The 22,788-nt window shown below is 42.0% G+C and overlaps 1 protein-coding gene across 12 annotated transcripts in view; it reads left to right on the forward strand.

The window, feature by feature from the left end:
• The window catches only part of LOC117413371 (protein 4.1-like), a 49,640-nt gene extending 27,895 nt beyond the window's left edge, over window positions 1-21,745 (forward strand). For 9 of the 12 annotated variants that reach the window (XM_058997568.1, XM_058997567.1, XM_058997572.1 and 6 more), the window contains 8 exons: window positions 766-828; window positions 4,591-4,770; window positions 12,754-13,170; window positions 14,421-14,549; window positions 15,658-15,759; window positions 17,177-17,257; window positions 17,579-17,707; window positions 18,349-21,745. In XM_058997568.1, coding sequence (XP_058853551.1) covers window positions 766-828; window positions 4,591-4,770; window positions 12,754-13,170; window positions 14,421-14,549; window positions 15,658-15,759; window positions 17,177-17,257; window positions 17,579-17,677 — 1,071 coding nt within the window. In that variant the 3' untranslated portion in view covers window positions 17,678-17,707; window positions 18,349-21,745. The remainder of the gene's footprint in view (window positions 1-765; window positions 829-4,590; window positions 4,771-12,753; window positions 13,171-14,420; window positions 14,550-15,657; window positions 15,760-17,176; window positions 17,258-17,578; window positions 17,708-18,348) is intronic. The other 3 variants (XM_058997570.1, XM_058997571.1, XM_058997574.1) reach the window with 1 other exon arrangement.
• The last annotated feature ends 1,043 nt before the right edge of the window (window positions 21,746-22,788 follow it).

A 22,788-nucleotide genomic window follows, 5' to 3' on the forward strand; every position in this document is an offset into this window, starting at 1 on the left:
TGGTCTGTGCGTTTTATGCAGGTAGCTCAATGGAGATATTTAAGAAGATGATCTTGTAGAGACCTCTTATTGCAGTGTTGCTCTTTTAAAGAGGCATTCTGTACAAAACCGTTAGTGCATCATACACAACTGCATGTGCAATTGGGGTGTAGTGTAATCCTGTAAAGTGTTACCATGCTTTAAATATTGTGGTGGTCTAGTAGTGTGTAGGAAAACAGGGTACTGTCTCTTTATTATACCCATACCACTCCCGAATCTGCCTGTCTGTCCACCCCGACCCTCACTGTCCCTCCTCTGCTACCTGGACCCCGCACCCCGCACCCCATCCATGCTGCAAACCCTGCCTTGGTGATTGTGGATCTCAGTGAGTCTATTTTACTGATCTATCCCACAGCAGGTCTCAATCCCACTGTGCTTAAACTGAAGACCCTGCTTGCTAGTTTAGTTGTGTTTAGTCAATCGGTCACCGCTGGTGGAAATAGCCAGTGGGCTATGCGGTGGCATTTAGACCTGCTGTGGTTTATGTGTCTCAAACAGACCTCTGTGTGTTCTTGTGGATCCATGAGCTGTGCTGAATGTACCTTTTATTATTATTATTATTATTATTATTATTATTATTATTATTATTATTATTATTATTATTAATAATAAACATATCTATACATCGGCAAGTTCCACAAGAATGACAATATAATTTTATTATTTTTTCTGCTTTTTTCTTTTTTTTTCTTTCCCTTGGTTTTTTTTTTTTTTTTTTTTTTACAGAAAAGAGCTAAGAAAATTGAGGGTGAAACTATTTATATCAGACATAGCAATTTAATGTTGGAGGTTTGTATGAACTCAGAAGCTGCTTGTCTCTTGCAGTTGATTTTATTTTATTTGTTTCTTGGCTACCATTTTGCTGTTGCATGCACTGCATGTAGTGTTATTATTATTAATATTAGCATTTTATTTGTTATTAATCTTTGCATATTGGCTGATAGACCTGAAAGCCTTGTCACTTGTAGTGCTTGTGTTTCTATTTATTCATTTATCTATTTATTTTAATCATTTAGTGATTTCTCTATTTTAGCTGCTTGATGCAAAATATATGATTGGGATATTGGTGGCATCTAAGTATCGTTGTAAAAACAGTCTGGACACTGAAAGAAAAGACAGCTTCCCACTCCCATCCAGTTTCAGTAGTGCTCTACACACTTTCAGAACAGGCCCCCTTCCTACTGTAGAGTGAAATTGACTATTAGCAATAGTGTCACTGGAGCCCCTTCTGGGGAAGATCTTTACATTGTTTGGTTGCATTTTATGCTTTGAAACATGCAGCTGAAGTTGGACTCCACTCCTGGTCTTTGTTCCAACCCTGTTCTGAATTGCTTATTTGACCCAATTAAACCTCCCTCCAGACCCTGAATAGTTCATTATCTCATTTTACCCGTTAAACCTGGAGTGGAATGACCCTCCAGGACAGTGATTAGACACCACCGGTGTAGAATCTTGATTCAATCAGACCATGCAATCTACAGCAAAAGTACTAGCATGCAGCAGCTTCTCTGTAGCATTGCATTGGAAATATGTGCATACTGTGAATTCACGCAAGAACTACACGATTCCCAGCACAATAAAAGGGGGACCAGCGATAATGTTAAAGCTAATAAATAATAGGTAAGAAAATTGAAATTTATTGGAATTTCTTCCATTCTAATTAGTGGTGTAAAAGCTTTGAAAATAACTTCCAAAGAGTTGAGTGTAGTAAACTGAGGGGCCTGGGTTTAGCAGTGCAGCCTGTGCCCCTGGACTCCTGTCAAGAGTTTTTGGAGAGGAGGGAAAACCGGAATTTAAAAATGGCTTTACTTGACAAAGTGTATTGTGTCAAAACTGTAGTGAGTCTACATAGCCAACCCTTGTCAGACTGACAAACGAAAGTCATTGTTTTGATTGGTTGGGTGGAGCCGTCATAAAAGGGACAAGGCTGCTGATTGGCTGGTGGTTGTTGATGTGTTTATAATATTGCATCTTCTTATGTTCTCCAGTCTCAGTTAACATCCTTGTGTTTCAGCAGAATATTTGCATGTTTTATCTGTGATTCTGGTTTCCCCTCCTCTCAATCCCCCCTCTACACCTTTTCCCTACTTCCTGTTATGATCAATTCCTACTTCCCCCCCCCCCCCCCCCCCCCCCAATTTGAAGATACATTTCAAGAAACTAAATTACATTTGTTTGTGTAGATCTCTGCCACATTTCATTGTCACCAAAACAGAAGGGTATGGAAATAATGACAACCAACTCCCCTTGAGAAATCACATCAAACTGAATAGCGTCAACTCGCATATTGAATCATAACCAGAAAAATACTTTGAAGTGATTTACAGTGAATCATTAAACCTTAACTGGCTTATTACTGAAATCTAGTGAGCTTGTACACATTCGCTGACATACTGAATACAGTAATGTGTTTTTAGAAATTAGCGTTGGTTACAAAACTCAAAACCAAACTTCCCCCTGGACAGCCTGACCTCTAGAGGGAGCTCTGATAGAAACGCACTGATCTCTGGATTCCCAGTCATATATTTCTGTAGCATGTATTGGGATGGGCTAGTGTTGCTGCTGTTGCTGCTGCTTTTGCTACTGCTCTGCTGCTGCCATTCTAGCCTCTCTGCTCATTTATCATTGTGTTCCAACATCGTCATGGAAACCAATCATAGTGACTCTAGGAATTAGCACTGCATCTATCATATCCACTTCCTTCTTGGTTATAGTAGTTTGCATATACAGATTTTAGATGTGTGCTGTGTTTTTTCTTACTTTTTTCTCTTTTTGAACAACGCTATTGCCGAGATGGAAATAAGACTTACAGGTTTTTGCTCAATTAAATCTTTCCTTGAATGCTTTGCTATTCACTACAATTAGGAAATAATCACATTTTTAATTTAACCTGTGTTCGGTTTTCTATGCATATTTGTTCTAGCTCTGTTTCCTAGTAGTCCATATAATTTGGAATAATTGGGAGACACAGCGATTGGAATGACTGTCAGGAGATAGTGTTCTAATTACATCCCCCAGCAGCCTTTTCAGCCCTCCAATTCACCGTGTCTCCCATGAATGTGGTCATGCAGTTCTGTCATGTCAAGTGGAGCTGGGATCCAATACAGTGAACAGCCTCATACATAGAGCCCTGCAAACTTCACAGCAGAATTAAAACGACAGGACTAACCTGCAGTTCAGTCCTAAACCTCAAGATGTCAGTGTAGCCACTCCAGCTAAATTGATCTAAAGAATAACTTAAGAAATCAACACATTATTCTGGATAATTATAAAATACCCCCGAATTACGAGGGACAATTATGGGCATTTTAGAAATGAATGTATTTGAAGAAAAAGCTTACCTAAAGACATTTAGAAAATATAGATGCACCAAGGGGTTAAAAAATAAACCTACAGCGTTCTGTTTATGAATCTACTCATACGTGCTTTGTAGTAATGGGATGACCAATTCAAACGGTTAATATAATGGGATGGTTGTTTAATGATTGCTCATAACGTGGCTTTACTGCGGAGGCTGTATCGACGTCGTGGGGGACTAAAAAACAAGTCATGGAAAACCCAGGGCCCTACTCCTAAACAATGCTTGGAATGGCTGAAACTGCTGTTCAGTGTGAGTCTTCTTTCCATCTCTTTATAACAGTGATGCTGGTAGAATGGTCAGTTGCTTTTGGGTGTGCAGAAGACTTAATGTCAGGGCTGCGGTTCATGCTGGCATACTGATACAGGCTTGGTCCACACATCCTGGGGTTTACCCTGTTTTAACCAGGGATTAGTGCTGTGTAATGTATACCCATCTTTACAACACCCCACTCAGTAGATTACTGTTAGGATACAGTAGAGCAAGTCTGAACGTTTGTTTGAACTACAGTCTGTTGGGTCGGCATGTATCAAGGAAAGAACCGACTCTCCTCCATACAGCTTTACCCCACAGCTTAACCGTCTGACGCTAGTCTTTAGTCTGTGAAGCCAGCATGAACGAGTTCTGTGAGCCAAACCTGCTGTCTTCAAAACCAGTCCTCTTAAGCAGTGACCATTTTACTGATGTTGAGTGCAGTCAAAGGCCTGCTTTCACTGCGTGCGTTCTGTTCTCAAAAGTTTGTTTGAAAAGTTTCCCTTTTTTAATATCAAAACTGGTTTTGTTTATAAAATGCACAGCATTCACCCTCATGATTGTCTGGGAGGTGAAGATTCACCGCTACGATGAGTTCCTATACTATACACTAGCTTACTGGTATGAAGATAATGTGAAATATGAAAAAACATGTATACTGAAATGATGGGCAGGGCACACAAGCCAACACATGCTTTTATTATGGCTAGCTTTTGCCGATAAGAATTTGGATTTTGTTTATTACTCCTTTAAATCATGTGCCTCCCTGCGTCAAGCACACAGATGTAAACAACTAAATAAACTGGGAAAATTCATGCACTGGTTTTGAATGAAAACGGTAACCTGATGCTTCTTATCCAGTAGTTTAGTTTGTAGCATTGAAATTCCTTTTTTTCCCCCCCCGTGTGTGTGTGTGTCTCTCTATTTAACCCACGCTCCAGGATCTGGACAAGACGCAGGATGAGGTCATGCGTCACCAAGCCAGCATCAGCGAGCTGAAGAGGAACTTCATGGAGTCTGTCCCAGAGCCGCGGCCCAGCGAATGGGACAAGCGGCTCTCTACCCACTCCCCCTTCCGCACCCTCAACATCAACGGACAGGTGCAGCCGGGGCCCGATGGGGTGAGTACACGACACCCGGGGCGCGGGGCAGCAGAGGCTGCTTTAATCTGGTACCTCCCGGAAAGCAGCTTACCCAGAGCCAGAGCGGACCTTGCATGCTTGTTGGGCAGTAGCTTAGCAACATTAGGGGTGTACAGAGAACCTTCATTTTCTGGCTAAAATGACTTTCTTTTTAAGGTGTGTTTGGTGATTGTTCTTTATGTCATCTGCAACAGTACAGCTCCTCTGTATTGCTCTGGAGTCCTATTGGATTATTTATCCAAGCGAAAGATCTTGTTTAAGTGATGAGTTGGAAGTTAAGCAGAGATAGGCTTCGGACACAGAGGGAAGGAGACGCTTCTTCACACAGAGTGGTGAGGGCATGGAATGGGCTACCTCGTAATGCTGTTGATGCAGAAACACTTTGGATCCTTTTAAGAGCCATCTTGAAGTTTGGAGATCAATCCGGTACTAGGAACCGGACAAGCTTAGATCGACTGGATGTACATTTTCTTAATGTTCATTTTAATAATACAATTCTAAAATTCATTAACTTTTTTGCAGACCTCTTTATTTTTAAGTATTGGTATTATAAACATGCATATATTTAATTAAAATAGACTCCCAAGTAAAGGTAAACAGCATGGTGATGGGTAATGTTTAGTTCACTGCCGATGTCACGAAACTGTACACACCTCTTTTCTTTTTAACCAGTCCTTCCTGGACCTAAAGTTTAATAATACTGTTTCCTTTCAAACCACTGGAGGCAAACGGAACATGTCTTAGCTGAACCTAATTTCAGAAGAGAATTTGTCGTTTTTTCAAAAAGAAGATGCTGTCTGAATTATCTATGCATCCTCCTTGAGCATCTTTTCTAGAGCTCCGTTCTGAGGGACAGAGCATCATGGGATTGTGCCTGTCCAGCTGTCATGTCAGAATTTATTTTTTTTTTAACCATATTAGTGGCACGGGTCTGACTGCCCCATTAGGGATAGGGTTGGTCTGCTTGATAAACTGGGTTGGCTCCATCAGGGAAAATCCACCCAACCCCCTGCAGTTCATGCTAAATACCTTCATTCTTTTGAAGTAAACCCCTAATGTATTGTGATAGAAATGGAAAGAATCCCTTCCAATAGGCAGCCCCTTACTGCACTTTGTAACTGATAAACAGTAAGTGATTAACACTTTAATATATTGGAAGGAACCCACTTTTTATTTTTTTTAATTCATGCCAGATGAATAAACAGCAACATGCCAGTTCACATGTAAACCCTTCATCATGCAGTGAGTCTGGCTGGCCACTGTGTGTCTCCACTGTTACAGCTTCCCTTCTGTATCTGAATCACCTGCATATACAAACCACTCTGTAAAGATTTTTGCTCATCACTTGAGACAATATCAAACTTGCTAGAACTACAACACACATGGATACAGATAGGAACAGTACCCTACATGCTTAATGGGAGGGGCACCCAGACACACTTTCATTTCTTTAGTTCTGGAATGGGCTACCCTTGCTGATCAGGTCTTTGGCCCAGTTAACCCTCCATCGGGGTCCTAAAGTGGTCAGCCTGTGAAACCTGGTGTAGAATTGCCCTCAGGGCTGGAGTTGCCCAATGCCTGCTTTAGGTATTGTGTATTTTACTCTCCGCACAGAAGCACTGAATAACAGCAGGAACTGCTGCAGGCAAGGCATACTGCCTTCCTGTTCTTCTCTTAACTGATCCTTGCTGTAAACAGATCACATGTCAGCCGCAAACCTTTGCAGCAAACAATCTGAGTCGGAGTGAATAGAAGCAGGGTTTCTGGTTTAGACCTTGCTGCAGAGGCCTCCGATTGCCACTGGATTGTATCTAGGTAAGGGACCGTCCGTAAAGGGCATGCTCAGAGGACGTACATTATTCAAGAGAACTGTGATGCTTCATACCTGTACCATGTTGCTCTTTAACATCAGTTACTCATTTTGAATGCATCTGAGTTTATATATACAGGAAGGGGAATCCCACAGTAAGCTTGTCAAATCTTCTTGCTTTTGAGGTGACTTTTACTAAAGCATTGGATCGTCTTCTATACCAAAAGTAAGAATTATATTTGTTTTGGGGGCTTTTTTTGGATGAAGAGCTCGAATACTATGGGTTAGAAAGATTTCAGGTTTTATGAGCAGAACAAAGATCAAAGGCCTGCAATCCTTATTCTGATAAAAAGGTAGCTAGGTGCAGTTTGTTAATTCACGGTTAGGCCACGTTGACAGTGAATCGCACTCTATTGTACTATACTGTTTGATATTTCACTATCTGTTTATGTGCAAGACTATGGAGGTAGCACTGCTCCACTTGACTTCTTTAATGAGACCAGTGTCCTCTTTAAGAGAGGGTGTGGGGGTAGGCAGGCTGCTGCTGCTTCTCTCTGCTGTGTGGTGTGCTTTGTCTTTTCTCTTTCCAATACCCATGCTCTGTGTCTGTGTCTGTGTGTGTGTGTTGGTGCGTACGTGCACAGGTGGCGAGACCAGCTCTCCCGTCCTCAGACACACAGGTTGGTGGCCCAGAGGTAAAGTTGCACTGATTTGCGCTGATATGGCAGAACTGCAAGAATATCATTTTAAAATATTTTTGAAAAGCAAAGCTATTGCTATAGCCCGCACAGGCTGCCCTTGAGCGCCGAGTCGCATTCTGCTGACGGCATCGCTGTTTGGATTCCTCTCGCCCCCTTTTCCCACGGCTGGCTCTGCTACGGCTTTTTACACGCTTAATGCAAACGCATGGCTGGAAAAAAAACAAGCTGCATGACTCTGTAACCATTCCTGTCTATTTTAGAAAATGAAACTGAGGAATAACTGACCCCCTCTCTTCTTCTTTATGTTTGTTTTTTTCTTCCATCCTCCCTCCCTTTCCCTCTTCATACATGTGTTTTTTTTTTTTAAGTCCTATTCTGCTGCTCAGAGTCCAGTCTCCTGTCAACCGTTTTCTCCTCCTTCCCCCACAGGGGTTTGCAAGGAAGTTGCCCCCAGACAACCGAGTGAACCCAATCACTTCAACCGACTCAATCACCTCCGCACACAATTTTTTCTCTCATAGGCGCAGAATGTGTTGTATCTGTTAACACAGCCCATAGAAAGCCAGGCGTTTCTTACCTTAAAGAAATCTGTAGCAAAGAGCCCGATATCTTGTCAGGGTAAAGCCTGAAGTCCTCTTAAACCAGTGGTTATTGCCCACAGGCACAGTTTTTTTTAAATTAGACGCAATACCTGCAAACAGTGCCTGGAGCAGAGCAGCAGGTTTTTATAACAGCCACAGCAGAGAATCTGAGCTTGCATCAGCAGCAAACTGTAAAAGGGTTTTGCTGCACATTTTGTTCCTGTACTGGCTTTAATACAAAACGTTGTCCTTTTATGGTGTTTGAGATATGGGAAGAATGTACTTTACAGTATGTGGCACAGACTGCGTCGAGGTCACAAGCCTACACAGCAAGCAGTATGGACTTAATGTAAATATACGGATATGATCATTTTAAAATGAATAATGCATTGACAAACCTCAAAGGGTTAAAATAAACCGTTTTGAACCAAGCTTAAACCAACGAAGCATTGTAGGTTAAACTCTGTTTCAATACGCAGTTTGATTTATTTTACCAGGCTACGACACCTATAGATCTGCTTCTGGCAAGATTGCAGCACAAAGATGGCTCCCAGTACTGGGGTTGAATTACATGCACAGTTTTAATCAAGCCTAACTTAGAGTTTTTTGGAGTTCTCTGGTGCTAGACCAAAAACGTTGCTACTTTGGGGCACCCTCTGTTTATTTATTAGCTGAGATTAGTACCACAGTTTGCCTGTCATCTGTTGACCTGTTTTAATTTGAAAGTGGAGTAAAAGTTTACACGATATCAGTAAGTGCATTTTGACCAGTAAGTTGAGAAGAATCCCTGAAAACTCAAAGCAATCACCACTGAGCTCTGTTTGGCTTGGTTGATCCGCTGTGTGTATTAAACCAAATGTACTCCAGTGAGTACCAGAGTTGAGGACAAGAAGCATTCTTCACTGCACAACCCAATCTCAAATTACATGATTTCATCCAAGAATTAGAATTGGGGATGGCTAAAGGTCTCTACATTCCTTTGCCTGTTGGTCCTTCAAAGTCCCCTATCTTCAACTTTATTAGACTTTCAAACAGTCTCTCAAGGGAGGGCATCCATTATTCCCGTTAAGATTGCTGCTTGATTTTGTGGAGTCAGACTTTGGACAGCCCCTCTCCCAAATAATGAACCCTGCTGAACCTGGGAGAATAAGGCATGCTTGGTTTTGAGTCCCACTTTGAGTGGGGTTAATTGTTTCATACAGCTCCAGCCTTCAGATACGACCTAGCAGCACAACTTGCAACTGTGGTTGTGGCTATGCTGTTTCTGTGAAACCCAGAGCTCCCTTCGTTTTGCATTTTTGTTTTTCTTTGCACACCCTCCTCCTCTCTCTCCTCTTTGTATCAGTCACACTGGCATTTCACATCTTCCATTTGTCTCTTTCTGTCTCTCTTGGTCTTCTGTCACATTAAGCAGACAAAGGGACGTCCTCTGTTAGTACAGGAAGAAGAGCCGGTAAGAGAGAACGGGAATCCTCCACTCGGGGCAGAGAAGGAGGAGGAGCCGTCCCAAAAGGTTTCCATTGTGATCCCAGAGGATGCCAAGCGAGCCAAACCCTGCCAGCTCTATTCTGTGAACCTGCAGCTCCCTGGTGCCCCTTTTCTAATGTCCTTGCTCATAGTCCTGGCACTAACCTTCTGGTGGCTGATCTTTATATGAAGGGGAGAACAGTTCTCGCAAACCTTAACTCTTCATCAGCCATTCATACCTCTTATGATTCTTGGAAACTTGAAGGCTGTGAGCAAGCTTGGGAGAGCGTGTGCACACTGTCCAACTCTGTTTTCTGATTCTTCTGTTCTTCATCCGATTCTCTGGCATGGGAACGGACTGTTCCTCCTCTTCTCTTCTCTCTGTCCCAACCTGCAAAACACTAATCCTCAGACTTTAACTTGTAAATCTTTTAAGTGACACGAAAAAAAAAAAAACATCATTGCAGATGTAAATGGACTTCTTCTGCTTGGACTAATCTGTACGTGTTTTTTTGTTTTCTATGTAGGCGTGCTTGGAGTAGGAATTCCTGTTGAAGTGTAATAAAATTGATGGCAGTGCAGTTTAGCGGTTCAGAGCTGTAGGCTGGTGATACTGGTTTTGAATCTCTGACTGTCGCTCCTCTCAGTGCAAGACATTCCCCTCGTTATTGTAAAGCAGTTTATCGGGCTCCCACATGGACCACGAGGCAAATTCTCAGTTAAACGACAGTGTGGAACAGGGTATAGCCCTATCAGTATCATCTTGCTAAAACGAAGGGGTGGTAAGATTTGCATACAAGGACTGTGTAATCTTGTGTTTACAGGATGAAATTCCTTTGAGACCATATGTGATGTAGGAGTGCTTGGCTGCGTAACAGTTCCTTTGTGGGTTTATGTGTACTTGAAGCTATTCACCCTGTCGTACCCTCATTGAACGCCAATTGAACGTAATTGGGTCTAGGAAACAACTCAAACCGCTCTCGTAGTATAGGATAGAAAACTCCATGCATGGTAAGCTTTCTGTTTTATTCTGTCCAGCTCCGATAATGAGAGAGACAAAATTATTTTTTTCTCCTCACTCAGCCAATTGTATGTATTGTAAGAATATAACCCTTGTAAAAAAGGAGAACTGATTTCTTGTCGTAGTTGGCGAGGGAACTTCTCTGTGGCCGGGAACCTCTTGCAGGATCATCCTTCTGAAAATAGATGGGTGTAAATAATTGTTTATAGGTACTAGAACCTGAGATCGCGTAACCTCAGTGTGTCAAAATGATTCCCAAGCTGCATTGACTGTGCAATTTCGTAACACTAAGCAAAGGCGTTTAGGTGAAACAGCTTTATTAGATTAGATAGTACCTTGTGCATTCTAGAGGCTGTGTGTGTGTGTGTTCCTTTTGATTAGGTCACACATCAGTCTGAATATGGAGTTTTATTTCTAGTATAATCTTCAGATGCATTAAAACAGGTTATGTTTTTTCTAAGCAGCTGGTGTAACTAGGTTTGCAGAGAATATATCCATTCATTATTTTGTGAAGCTGTGCATACACATAATCGTATTATACGGTAGTGCTGTACCAGATGAACTTCTGTACTTGTGTAACTCTCTGTTGAGTAGTATTCATATATAATAAATATGTGCTTCTATTAAAACTGTCCACTAAAGATGGAATGACCAGCACAGTCTTTATGGGGAGTTGGTGCTAATAGGAGGAGGTCCTTCAACTGGTCTGAAGGAGAGAGTCTACTGTAGTGGTCATGACTTTCCGGTGATCGGACATCCTAGGCTGGTACACCTTGGACAGAAACAGTTTTGTTACTTATTTGACAATAAAGCTGCTGTAACAAATCTGTACAGTATTTTATATCTGCAAGCAATTTGGTTTTGTCCTTGTGTACTTGTTGGCATGTAATACTTGTAAGTACTGTATAAATATATATGTATACACTGATTTGCACTTTATCCAAAGGAGAAGAAAATCTTAAAATAGACCGTTGCTAAAGTGTACCCTGAATTTTCTGTTGCATTGTTACAGCAAGGCTCGAAATAGAGACCTAAGAATTACTAACACCTTCTGGTAGATTGGATTTGCAAAAACAATCGCTTATTTTGATTTCCTTTTTTTTGTATTATTTTGAGTTATTTTGGTTGCTTAATGCTATTGTGTTTTTTTACTTGCATTTATAACTTTATAGATATTTTAATGCATATCGTTTTGCTTTTTATTGTTTTTGAAGAGGTTCGGGTAACTAACTTTCCATTTGTTTCAGTTTGCTTTGCCTTGGTTATTTTATAAGGGTGTTTTAAATTGTTTTTGGCTTAAGGGTAAAGAAGAAAAAACAATCTGATTAATACAAAGAAATGTTCGAGCCTTGCCTCCTGTTTACTGAACAGTGTGCCCTTAACCCTGCCATTGTATATTTTGATATTTTAACTGGTTGCCTTGTAAATATGACACAAGTACTAATAAACCCTTAATCTGAGAACAGTGGGGTGTTGGTACATTTATTGATACAAGATGCTGACTATCTTTAAAAGAAAAAACAGTGTCAAATTTATATTTCAGCACCATAGTAAAATGCAGATCTAAACAATTGAGATGCATATTATATACTGTATTTATTAATATACTTCTGGTGTAGCAACCAGGGTAATACTCTTTTATCTCAGCTTAGTATAGAATGTTACAGAATGTTATGGCTTCTAATCCTGAGATCCTCTGAGTAAGGTTGGAGTAGTTCTCCCCTTACATTGGTGGTAGAGGTGGGATACCAAAACTGACTGGTCACATGTATAAGAGACTCTAATTTCACAGGGTAGAACTACATTATTTATTCCTGCAATTGTGACTTCACTTAGCAAACTATTCCATACCTTTTATAAGTGCATCCTACTTTCTGGTCTGAACTGACCACGGGAGGAGGAGATCTTGAGCTTATTGGTGCACACATAGTATTATTCAGGGGGTCTATATTTGATCTTTTCAAATGTTAAATATTTGTGAAAACCCCTGATCTACTGAACGTGTTAGATGGCAACGCTGGTCGGAAGGTTGCAAAGACAGGACACGTCTGACTGTATCCTGAACAAGGAGGTATCACCAGCCACCACAACCAGTTAAACCAGTGAGCTGTAGAATCCAGGTTCCAAAATGAGCCAGCCTTGATGTGTTTCAGACCACCTTTACCATCACACACTTCTGAAATGTGTGCTCATGAAATAATGTGGGACTGTGGGACTGGTTTAGCCAGGCACCCTTGCAGCTTGCCAAATTTAAAATAAATAAATAAATAAAGTCTGTGTTTGTGGTCCACAGTAGGGCGGGGGCAGCATGATATGCCACATTCGGGTACTTCTTTGTTAACCTTTTTGCTTTGGCATTATTTTTAATTTTTTTTTCTGTAGCATGTGAGTGAAAGTACTAAGAAAGAGGAGGTAGAGTGTGGGGAGGAAACGGCTCTTGAGGAAAATCGGGGGGTTGCAGCTCCAGCAGGCTCCTCTTCCTCAGAGACCAGTGAGGAGGAGGAGGAGGAGGAGGAGGAGGAGGAGGAGGAGGAACACGAGGCTGGCTCCTTTCTCCACAGCAAGGAAGAGCTGTGCTGGCAAGCTGGTCCAGAAGCCAGCCTGGAAGCACAGGCACCTCAAGCCTCAGCAGTGCTTGAGGCCGTACCTCCAGACCGCTCTGTCGCAGAGGAGAAGCCTGTAGATGACCGAGCGGAGAGCAGGCAGGCAGAAAAGGAGCCGCCTTTAGAGGTTACAGGAGATTATTCCACCTCCTCCCCAGAGTGCCAGAGAACCCCTTACCTCATTCGCTGTTTCCAGGTAGTGCTTAGACAAGCTGGCCAATCGCTCCCTTCCTTCTCTCCTGTCTGTAATCTAGAAGGTGGAGGGAAGATCAACTCAGGACACTGCAGCAGACCCCAGTCTTTGGTGCCAGGAGTTTTTAATCGGTGGTCTCCCTCTTTAGTCTTGATGCTTTCAAACAAGATCTTCCTATCAAAAGATTGCGTTAGAATCCATAGATTGTAAGAAGTTAGCTTGTTCCTCTATTAAGCATTCCTTAGACTCTAATCAAGGCAACGTTGAAGACACCGAGGAAGACTTTGTCATAGCATTTGTTATTGGATTTATTGTGTTTTTTTATAGTTATGGATGATGGGATACATAGTTGATCTATAATACAAAGATGAGCTGACCTCTTCCAGACTCTGAGCCCTCACTGGTTATCCTGCTGCAGTGTCATTGCGGAGAAAGGGAGTCTCTCGACTCTCGGTCAAGGTGGTGGCGGCGGGGGTCCTAATTGGCAATCCTGCACGGGTGAATTCTGGGAGGATGATTGGGTCTTGGTTTGATCTCGACTGCTATAAAAACAGACGCTTGTTTGTTTGGCCTGCACTAATCGTCTCGGGTGATTGTGGCTCTACTCTCCTCCTTGTGGATCATAATCAATTCTTGTGATTTTTTTATTTTTTTTTTATTGATTTGATATGTTTTGTGAACCTACTCTGATCTGGTAACTGTGTAAGGAATAGGCCACTGATCTTGTACTAGCAGCTAATGCATCCAGGCATTGCACTGAGGGAGGGCATAGATTAGTACCCGATACTAAAATGATTTTATTCAACAGGGGTGAAGTTAAGATCTCCTATAGCAGGAAAATGGCAAAAATAGCAAAGGGTTATGGGGATTTTAACCCCGTAAAAGTTTGTATTATTTCTGCCACTTATGGAAAAACAGAAATTTTATAAAATAAAATGGATAGGGATTTTTTTTACTACCCCCAAATAACTTTATTCACAGTTGATACTACAAGACATGTCAGCAGTGTATGAGTGATATCTTCAGATATTGGATATCTTTTAAGGTGAGGGGCGATACAATGGAGAAACTTGTTCCATGCGCAGGTACCAATTGTTTCAGATTCAGATGTCTGCAGTGGCTGTGGATTGTTGAAGTTCTGTTCCTCCCCAGTTCAGCAGATCAGAATAGGGAGGCTCTCGTTTTGTGTTTGAGTTTCTTGTGCGAGACCCTGAATGGCAGTGCCCATGCCCTCTCTGTGTCTCTCCCTGCAGCCTCCCCTGGTGAAGACCCAGACTGTCACCATCTCCGATGTCGCCAACTCGGTCAAGAGCGAGATCTCCACCAAGGAGGTGCCCATCGTCCACACCGAAACCAAGACCATCACCTACGAATCGGCACAGGTAACCTGCAGCCCCCTGCTAGTGGAGTCACTGCCGTGAGGAGGGGGTTGAAATAAAAACAGCAGCTGGTTTGTTAGCATTCCAAAGCGATGCACAGTTCAACTGATTGCAACAAATAACCCTTACAATCACGTCAGCAGATAATTACACACATCCTGAAAGTTGCAGTTGTCATTGGAAGCTGTTGACTTTAAGAAAACAAAATGTGCGCAAGCTTGGCCCTGGTTGATAGAGCTTTTAGAAAATAGACCCGTCATGGAAAAGCGTTTTACTCCAAATCGTCAATAAGGAAACCTCACCAATCACAGTTCTGGTAAGAAACATAAATAAAATGCTTGAGTCTGATTTTGGTGATGGTTTTGTATTTTAATTCTTTATTTTGAATATGTTTACTATATACTTGACAATTTTGAATAAAAAGCTTTGATAATCTAGCATAGTAATTGTTTTCAGACATTTACAGTTGTGTGCTTTATTGAAAGGGTTAGTACTAATTTCAGGGATGGAAATAAGACTCTTATTGCATAGCAGTTTCACCCAGTCCAGGTTTTACTACGAGCTTGATTAGCCACTATTATTATTATTATTATTATTATTATTATTATTATTATTTGTTTATTTAGCAGACGCCTTTATCCAAGGCGACTTACAGAGACTAGGGTGTGTGAACTATGCATCAGCTGCAGAGTCACTTACAATTACGTCTCACCCGAAAGACAGAGCACAAGGAGGTTAAGTGACTTGCTCAGGGTCACACAATGAGTCAGTGGCTGTTTACAAGCTCTTTTTCTTTAACCACTGGACCACACAGCCTCCTAGCCTCGGTGTATAGGTAACAAGCTCAGGTGTCTTATTAAACTCATAGTAAAATCAGGAATGGATTAAACTGCTATGCATTGGGAGTCTGTATTTCCAACCCTGAAGTTTTATGAAATCTACATATAAGAAGACTAAGCCTATAAGAATAGTAGAAATCACTGAAGTGATCAGGGGCCGGTCCGTGCTGGTTTGGACTAGCAGGAGTCTACTGTGCTGTGGTGTGATATTCTCATTGTGCTTCACTTATGCAGCATTGCTGATCCCTGTGCTGGGTGTGTGTGTGTTGCAGGCAGAAGCCAGCGGTGCAGATAACGATGTGGGAGTTCTTCTGAGTGCGCAGACCATCACTTCTGAAACTGTGAGCACCACCACCACCACCCAGATCACCAAGGTCAGCACTGGCGGGGTGTCCACACTGTCAGGCCTGTCATGGGCATGTGATGGACCTGGTGGACCTAACTTTGCATGAGGAAAATGGTCATTAAAGATGAGGGGGGAGCATGCATTCGTACCAGCTGCAGTGCACATCATATTGATCCACCAATAGGTGGACAGCTAGTAACAGCGTAGTTCCTTTTGATCTTGTCTCCCCATACAGTACAATACATCATGCAAAGATTCATCAGGATTCGTTGTGTTTCATTTTGGGAAACGTGGGGCATGTACAGCTGTGGCCAAAAGCTGTGGATCACTGGAGACATTTAATAAAAAAAACATAATTTAGATATTTTTATTTAACATCATGTAATCAAAGAAACTACAAAATGATATCGCAAAACTGTACCCGAAGCCGTGACAGTGTTTCATGTTGGATTTCAAAATGTCACATTTTTCAATTTGTCAGTTTTTCGTGAAGTATATGGAAAACTACATAACGGTATGCAATTTGCTATGTTAACGTAACATTATTCAGCAGGTTTCATTCGACTGTATGAAGCAAAATGAGTTTTGGCCTGAGCTGTAGTCTGACTGGCACCACATCTGAGTGAAAGAGCAGCAGTGTGTTGCTGTGATGAGTACTGGGTGTGGGAGGCACTGGCACACCAAGGAATCCCTGCATTGCACACAACACTCCTAGCATAAGAAATGTGGCACTGTATTGTATTTGTTGGCAGCTATACCGCTTTACAGACTGATTTAGTCACCTCTCAAAGTACTGTACGTGAATAGGGGAACCTCTCTAGGAAATCTGCTGCTGCAGAACATGGTGTGGTTAGGGGGCACTGTTCCACTGATCCAGAGCCCCCACACTGCCCAGCATGGTGTCAGTGTAGAGTGACTGATCCAGAGCCCCCACACTGCCCAGCATGGTGTCAATGTAGAGTGACTGATCCAGAGCCCCCACACTGCCCAGCATGGTGTCAGTGTAGAGTGACTGATCCAGAGCCCCCACACTGCCCAGCATGGTGTCAATGTAGAGTGACTGATCCAGAGCCCCCACACTGCCCAGCATGGTGTCAGTGTAGAGTGACTGATCCAGAGCCCCCACACTGCCCAGCATGGTGTCAGTGTAGAGTGAATGATCCAGAGCCCCCACACTGCCCAGCATGGTGTCAATGTAGCGTGACTGATCCAGAGCCCCCACACTGCCCAGCATGGTTTGTTTATTTCTTAAATCCACTAGGGGGCAGTGTTGCAAGGGGAGGCATGGTTACACCGATGGACCAGCTGCACTTGGAGGTTTGACTTTGTGAGATGTGTTGAGGCCCCACCAGGATGTGATCACTAAAACAGAAGATTGTATACAAAGTGGTGGTAAAACTACATTTCCTGCAATCGTACCAAGCGGTCTCCCTTTGTGTTTCCAGACGGTGAAGGGAGGGATCTCGGAGACACGGATTGAGAAGAGGATTGTCATCACTGGGGATGCAGACATTGACCATGACCAGGTGAGGCAGCGTTCCAGTCTTTCTAAGGAAGGGGCCGGCCCTCATCAGCTGTGATGACTTGAATGGGGAGAGGAGAGGGATAGGATTGCCATAATTGGGCTCAATATAATTTACTATGAAGTTGTGATGTAGCTCTACATTCAGTTCTTGATTGTTGGTGGGTGTCACGTGGGCTCTGGACTGCTCAGCAGCATTTCTAGGGTTTATTGATCTCAACTCCGGTTCGCTGCGTAGCACGACGCTCTTCCGGTGGTCAGAAAGGTGAAGTAAGAAGCAGCCTTTGCTCCCCCAGTGTTACAGTGTGTGTCTGGCTCCCTGCAGGCTCTCGCCCAGGCAATTAAAGAGGCGAAGGAGCAGCACCCGGACATGTCCGTCACCAAGGTGGTGGTGCACCAGGAGACAGAGGTCGCTGAGGAGTAGAGCCAGCCGGCCGGTCGGCCAGGCCTGAGGGTGAGTGCTGGGGCTGGGGAGAGGCTGGTAGCCTAGAGCTGCACAAACCGCTTACTCTCACCAAGCAGGTGAAGACACCCAGGTTGAAACTATTGAAGAAACCACTTGAATTTGTGCTGCTCTCCACAGAGGCTAAGAAAAGCTGATGATTTGTGGAGTACAGGGTAAAATAATTTCATATGTGTTACAATTTATATTCAGAATACAGTACAGTACAGAAGGACCCTTCCAGTGTCTTGTAAAGAAAAATGATTAAACACGGTAAGATAATAATGCTAAAATGTAATAATTAGACAAACGTTTGTGTCGAAAACAGTATTCCGTTGTGGTTTCAGACAGCTGAAACTCAGACATAAATGTCTGGCCAAAACAAATACATCTCAGATTGGCAGCAGGTGTAGCTGCTAAGGGTTTAAAAACCTATGCAATTTGTTCTAGAGTTCGGGATTTCACAGCGCTGCTTATGAAACTGAAAACAAACAAATCTATATGTGTATTTATCACAGAATGTTTGTGTTTTTTTATTTATATTGACCATTTGATATTGTATGATATTTAAACAATTAATAGAACCATGTAAGAAAACAAACACTGACGGTGCAACTCGGATCATATTTCTATTTATTTTCCTTCTTGTGCAGGGAGGGAAACAGAAGAACACCAAGAACATGTGCAAGTAGACTCCCCTCCTTTATTTCCTCGCTCTTGAACCTGAATCAAACCAGCAAGTCTTAACGAACCTGAACTGGGACCAGAGGGGTGGAGAGAGCTCTCCTGGATTTCAAGCCGCCTCTTTTTAAACTCTTTGTGATGTCTGAAGAGCTCCCTTTGTTTTACAAAGATGTGGAGTCTAGATTTGCGGACGGACTACGCATCAGGAATGGAGGGTGTGAGCTACGTTTTGTACAGGGAGTGTCGCTTCAAAACATACTCATCTCAAGCAGATTAAAAACCAAGCAATGACTCTCCTACAAACTTCTGTTAAAATCTTCCTACCCCCCCACACCAGGGAGGACTGTTTCTACTGAGCATGCTCAGGATTACATCACAGCAGGGGGAGGGGTTGGTTTTCATTATTAGCTTATAGCTGTAGTTGATTGGTTTAGCTAAGCTGGAAGTTTGTAGGGTGTAGGGATTTACCGCTGATCGACCGCTCCGCAGATCTGAAGGAAAATGTTTTGCATTGAAAACGGATCATTCTGGCACATTCCCCTTTTTAAAGTAGGAAAATCTTTCTGTAGCTTTTAGTGTTTGTTACACAGGTCCCTAAGAGAGCCACACAGTCCTGTGTTTCTGGTTTTTTGCCTCTAATTAGAATTTCTAGTGAGCTGCTTTGCTCCTAGCCAATCACGGGAGACCAGGAGTGTTTTTTAATTGAAATCTTTATACAGCTTTTTTTAATTACATGAACCAAACTCATTTTTATCTAATTGTGAAGTTACTAGATGTTGTTTTTTTTTTAAAGATTATTAAGCATCACTTTTAGTAGGTGAGGGAACCGGATAGGAATTGTCTTCTACTGCTGTTTCTTGTGTGTGCGTGTGCATTTTAGAAAATAAAGCTTTTTAATATATAGTCTTGAGTTTTCTATAAGGTATAAAGGAATTGCAGAGTGTGGCGTTGCAATGCTGCTGTAGCTTCAAGAGTTTTTATACTGTGAATTTCAGGGCTCTCCTGCTTCTCTTGTCTCTGATTGTGTAATAAAGGGAAAGCACATCACGCTAGACTGGAAGAGTAGACTGTACTGGCTATCGGAGCAAAGGGGCTCTCTGAGACAATAGGCATTAAATAGGTATGACAACATATCCTGGGCAGGAAAGAGTTAAGGAAAGAAAATATTTCTAATTTGTATTTTCAGTGTTTCTTCTTGGAAAACCATAAGCAATCATCATCCCTAAGCTTTTACTTTCCAGTCTACCAGTGTATACTCTTCCTTTTTAAATTAAGAAGCATTCCTGTAGATGGGATATTTTAAATGTTTACTCTGTTTTAATCAGTATGCTTTCTATAGTGTTCTCTACAAAGTGTTTTTTCTTTTTTCTTTTACCGAGGCTTGTTGAACTGTTTCTTAAAACCTGCACATTGGGAATGGAGGAGAACTTGGTACACGACTGTGATCTGAATAGTCTGTACGTTCAGAATGGATTTGAATGGCCCCAGCAAATACAATACAACACAATTAAACCAGACGCACTTAGTTGTGAAATCTATATGAGCTGAAGATTCATTGTGGTATATTCTTGGAAACCAGCATATTTGAATACAATACACTGCAGTACTGGGGATCTGTGAGCCAGCAAATGTAATCCAGTTTACTGACTAGCTTACCCATTATGAATCATTCATACATTCCATACAGGTGTGCTGTTCTCTTCCACCCCCCCCCCTACAGTGAATGTAATCTGAAATAGCTTGTAACAAAAAGCTTAAATACAGCTTTTATCCAAACTGCACACATGGAAACCTGTTCGGATGTTAAATGTTATAAAACGTTTACCAGTGGCTAGCAGTTCTACTGGAAGCCAGCAGGTGGCACTATTTGACCAGGTGTCTGTTCCTTCTGTAATCTCACCAAGTCAGATGAATTGAGGATGATTCACAACTGCTAGTGGTTTTATTGTCTTTTTGTCTGTCTCAATTCCAGTGGTGATGTTGGTGCACCTTGGATGAAACAGTTCTAAAAACATAAAACTATTTTTGAACTTTCGAGGAAGCCCATTTTCTCCAAGATTGGCTCCGATGTGATTATTGATTAGTGGTGGGGTTGGATCATTTAAATGTCTTCTCGTTATTAAGTCTGTGCTCCAGCGTCCTTGATGAGTTTTGAAGAGCGAGAGCAGCAGTAGCAATCTAGCTGGAGTCCTGAATCCTAGCTTGGGTCGCCCTGAATCCTAGCTCGGGTCGCCCTGAATGCTAGCTCGCGTTGCCCTGAATCCTAGCTCGCATCGTATCTGGCTCAGGGACATTTCAACAGCGTGACTCAGCTCATCGCATCGCTGGAAAATGATTAACAACTCGATTTGCATGAGCTGAAATCTGTGTGACAGTTTGCTTTCCAAAGAAACTGTTTCTTGCTGCGCCGTATGTAAGCCAGTGACTGTTTTAATTTATTCTGTAGTTTTAGCACTTGTAGAACTCTGAGAGTTGCAGTTAAGCAATACACAAACCTAGTGATGCTTTGCTGTTTTGAAATCCAGGCTGCCGTTTTTCATTGAATTGAAGTGGAGTTCATAGCTGTTGCAATTCTCGTTTGTGGAACAATGACCTTTCGATTGTGGGGCACTCTGTTAGGGGCTTTGCATCATCAGGATCTAAAGTTGCAAGATGCAGCCAATTTTGAACCCAGGTTGAAATGTTACAGGCTTTAACCATTTCAACAGCTGACAAGGCCGCACGCAGCATCTCTTTCTCTAAGACTGTTTCATCAGTGGGGCAGATTGGTTACAAACCACACCTGCAGCATCACAGCTATCCAAGACTTGTCAGCCAAACTTTTTTTTTAATGTGCTAATTAATTTAAGTTTTATAAATTTAAACAAAACCGATCAAAGCAACTATTGTTTGCCTCTGTCTAATCTCGACCCTCACATTAATCAGTTCACTAGATGTTCCCTTCTCACCGCAGGATCTACCCAAACAGTGAAGGATCTTTTATTTTGTAAAGCTTTTTAAATACCGATGGCTTGTATAGAATTCGGTGGATACTTTTTTCTGTAGATCTGTTATGTGATATATATTACACACACACACACACACAAGACAAACAAATATAGGAACATTCTGATGCCAGATTCTTTGCATGTCTTTTATAGGACCTTTCAAACTGTAGCGGGGGAAAAAATGAGAACTCGATTTCTTTAGTGTCTTTTGATCTTTATAGTACACGCAATAAGAAACAAGTTTAATAGTTGTTAAATAGGCACTAGACGTGTTGAGACTTTGCTACATGTGTTTTTTTTGTTGTTTTTTTTCCAAAAAACTTTGAAGATGCCTGATACATGTTTTTGCTCCAGTATTAAAATGTATCCTCGAATCTTTGATAGTTCATATGTGCTTTTGTTCTGCCTCCTATGTTTATATACTTGTTTTATAAGTATTACTATTGGCTTAAAGCCAGGCTTATGGTAATTGGTCAATGAAGTTAACTTTATTGCAGTCATCTTTGAAATAAAACACTGTCAATGGACATGAGGGGTACAAACACACATAACTTAAGTGGAAGAATTCAGATTGACTCATGATATTTATAGTTTGAGATGCCAGAAAAAAAATCTTCTAACTGGGTAAACTAAAAAGGAAGTTCATTTTCAGGGCAACCCTTGCAATTAAAAAAAAAGCCTTTTGGACTTGCTTGGTTTTAGCAGTGTTAGAATTTGGCCACACTGGGGCAATAATGCACTTGATTTCTCTCTACAGGCATCTCCCTCGGCTCCTGTGATGGCTGTGAAGCCAAAAAGACTAACTAGTTGTAATGTCTCACCAGGTCTTTAACACAAATATGGAGAGCCTGCCATGCTTACACTTCCAAGCAGAGAACAGTTTGATCCAGGTAGCTCCCATTGGGGACTATATACTGTACGTTGTCATACAGTAGCTATTAGCGTGTTAATAGAATTCACAGAAAACAAAGTAAAAGCTCCTGTCTTGCCCATCTTGACTGAAACAGACTTGCAACAGGGACATGCAGCTTTCCTTTTATGTATCCCATGGATGCCATATGCGTCAATTATTTTAGACACAAACGTATGGTACATATCGCAGGTGTTTCCATTGTTTTGTCCAACCCTGGTGCTGATCAGTGCAGCTCTGGAAAGCAACTGCAGCCTGAATAACTTCCAGCCCAGCTTGATCTCTCTCTGTACTGGACCATTTCCGGATCCGATGCAGCAGACTGAGTGCGAAGCGACCACACATGGGCACGCGGCGGGCAGGCAGGCTGTGCATGAGTCGCCCTTCTATTTTTATCCACTGAATTATTATTATTTTTTTTTATTTATTCCCCCACCAACAGGAAAGAGCCTACAGTTATTAGTTAGGGAGAGTGCTGATAGGGAGTGACTGGAATCCTTGGAGCTGTGTCC

The sequence above is a fragment of the Acipenser ruthenus genome, chromosome 23, assembly GCF_902713425.1.
Source record: "Acipenser ruthenus chromosome 23, fAciRut3.2 maternal haplotype, whole genome shotgun sequence".
Lineage (NCBI taxonomy): Eukaryota > Metazoa > Chordata > Actinopteri > Acipenseriformes > Acipenseridae > Acipenser > Acipenser ruthenus.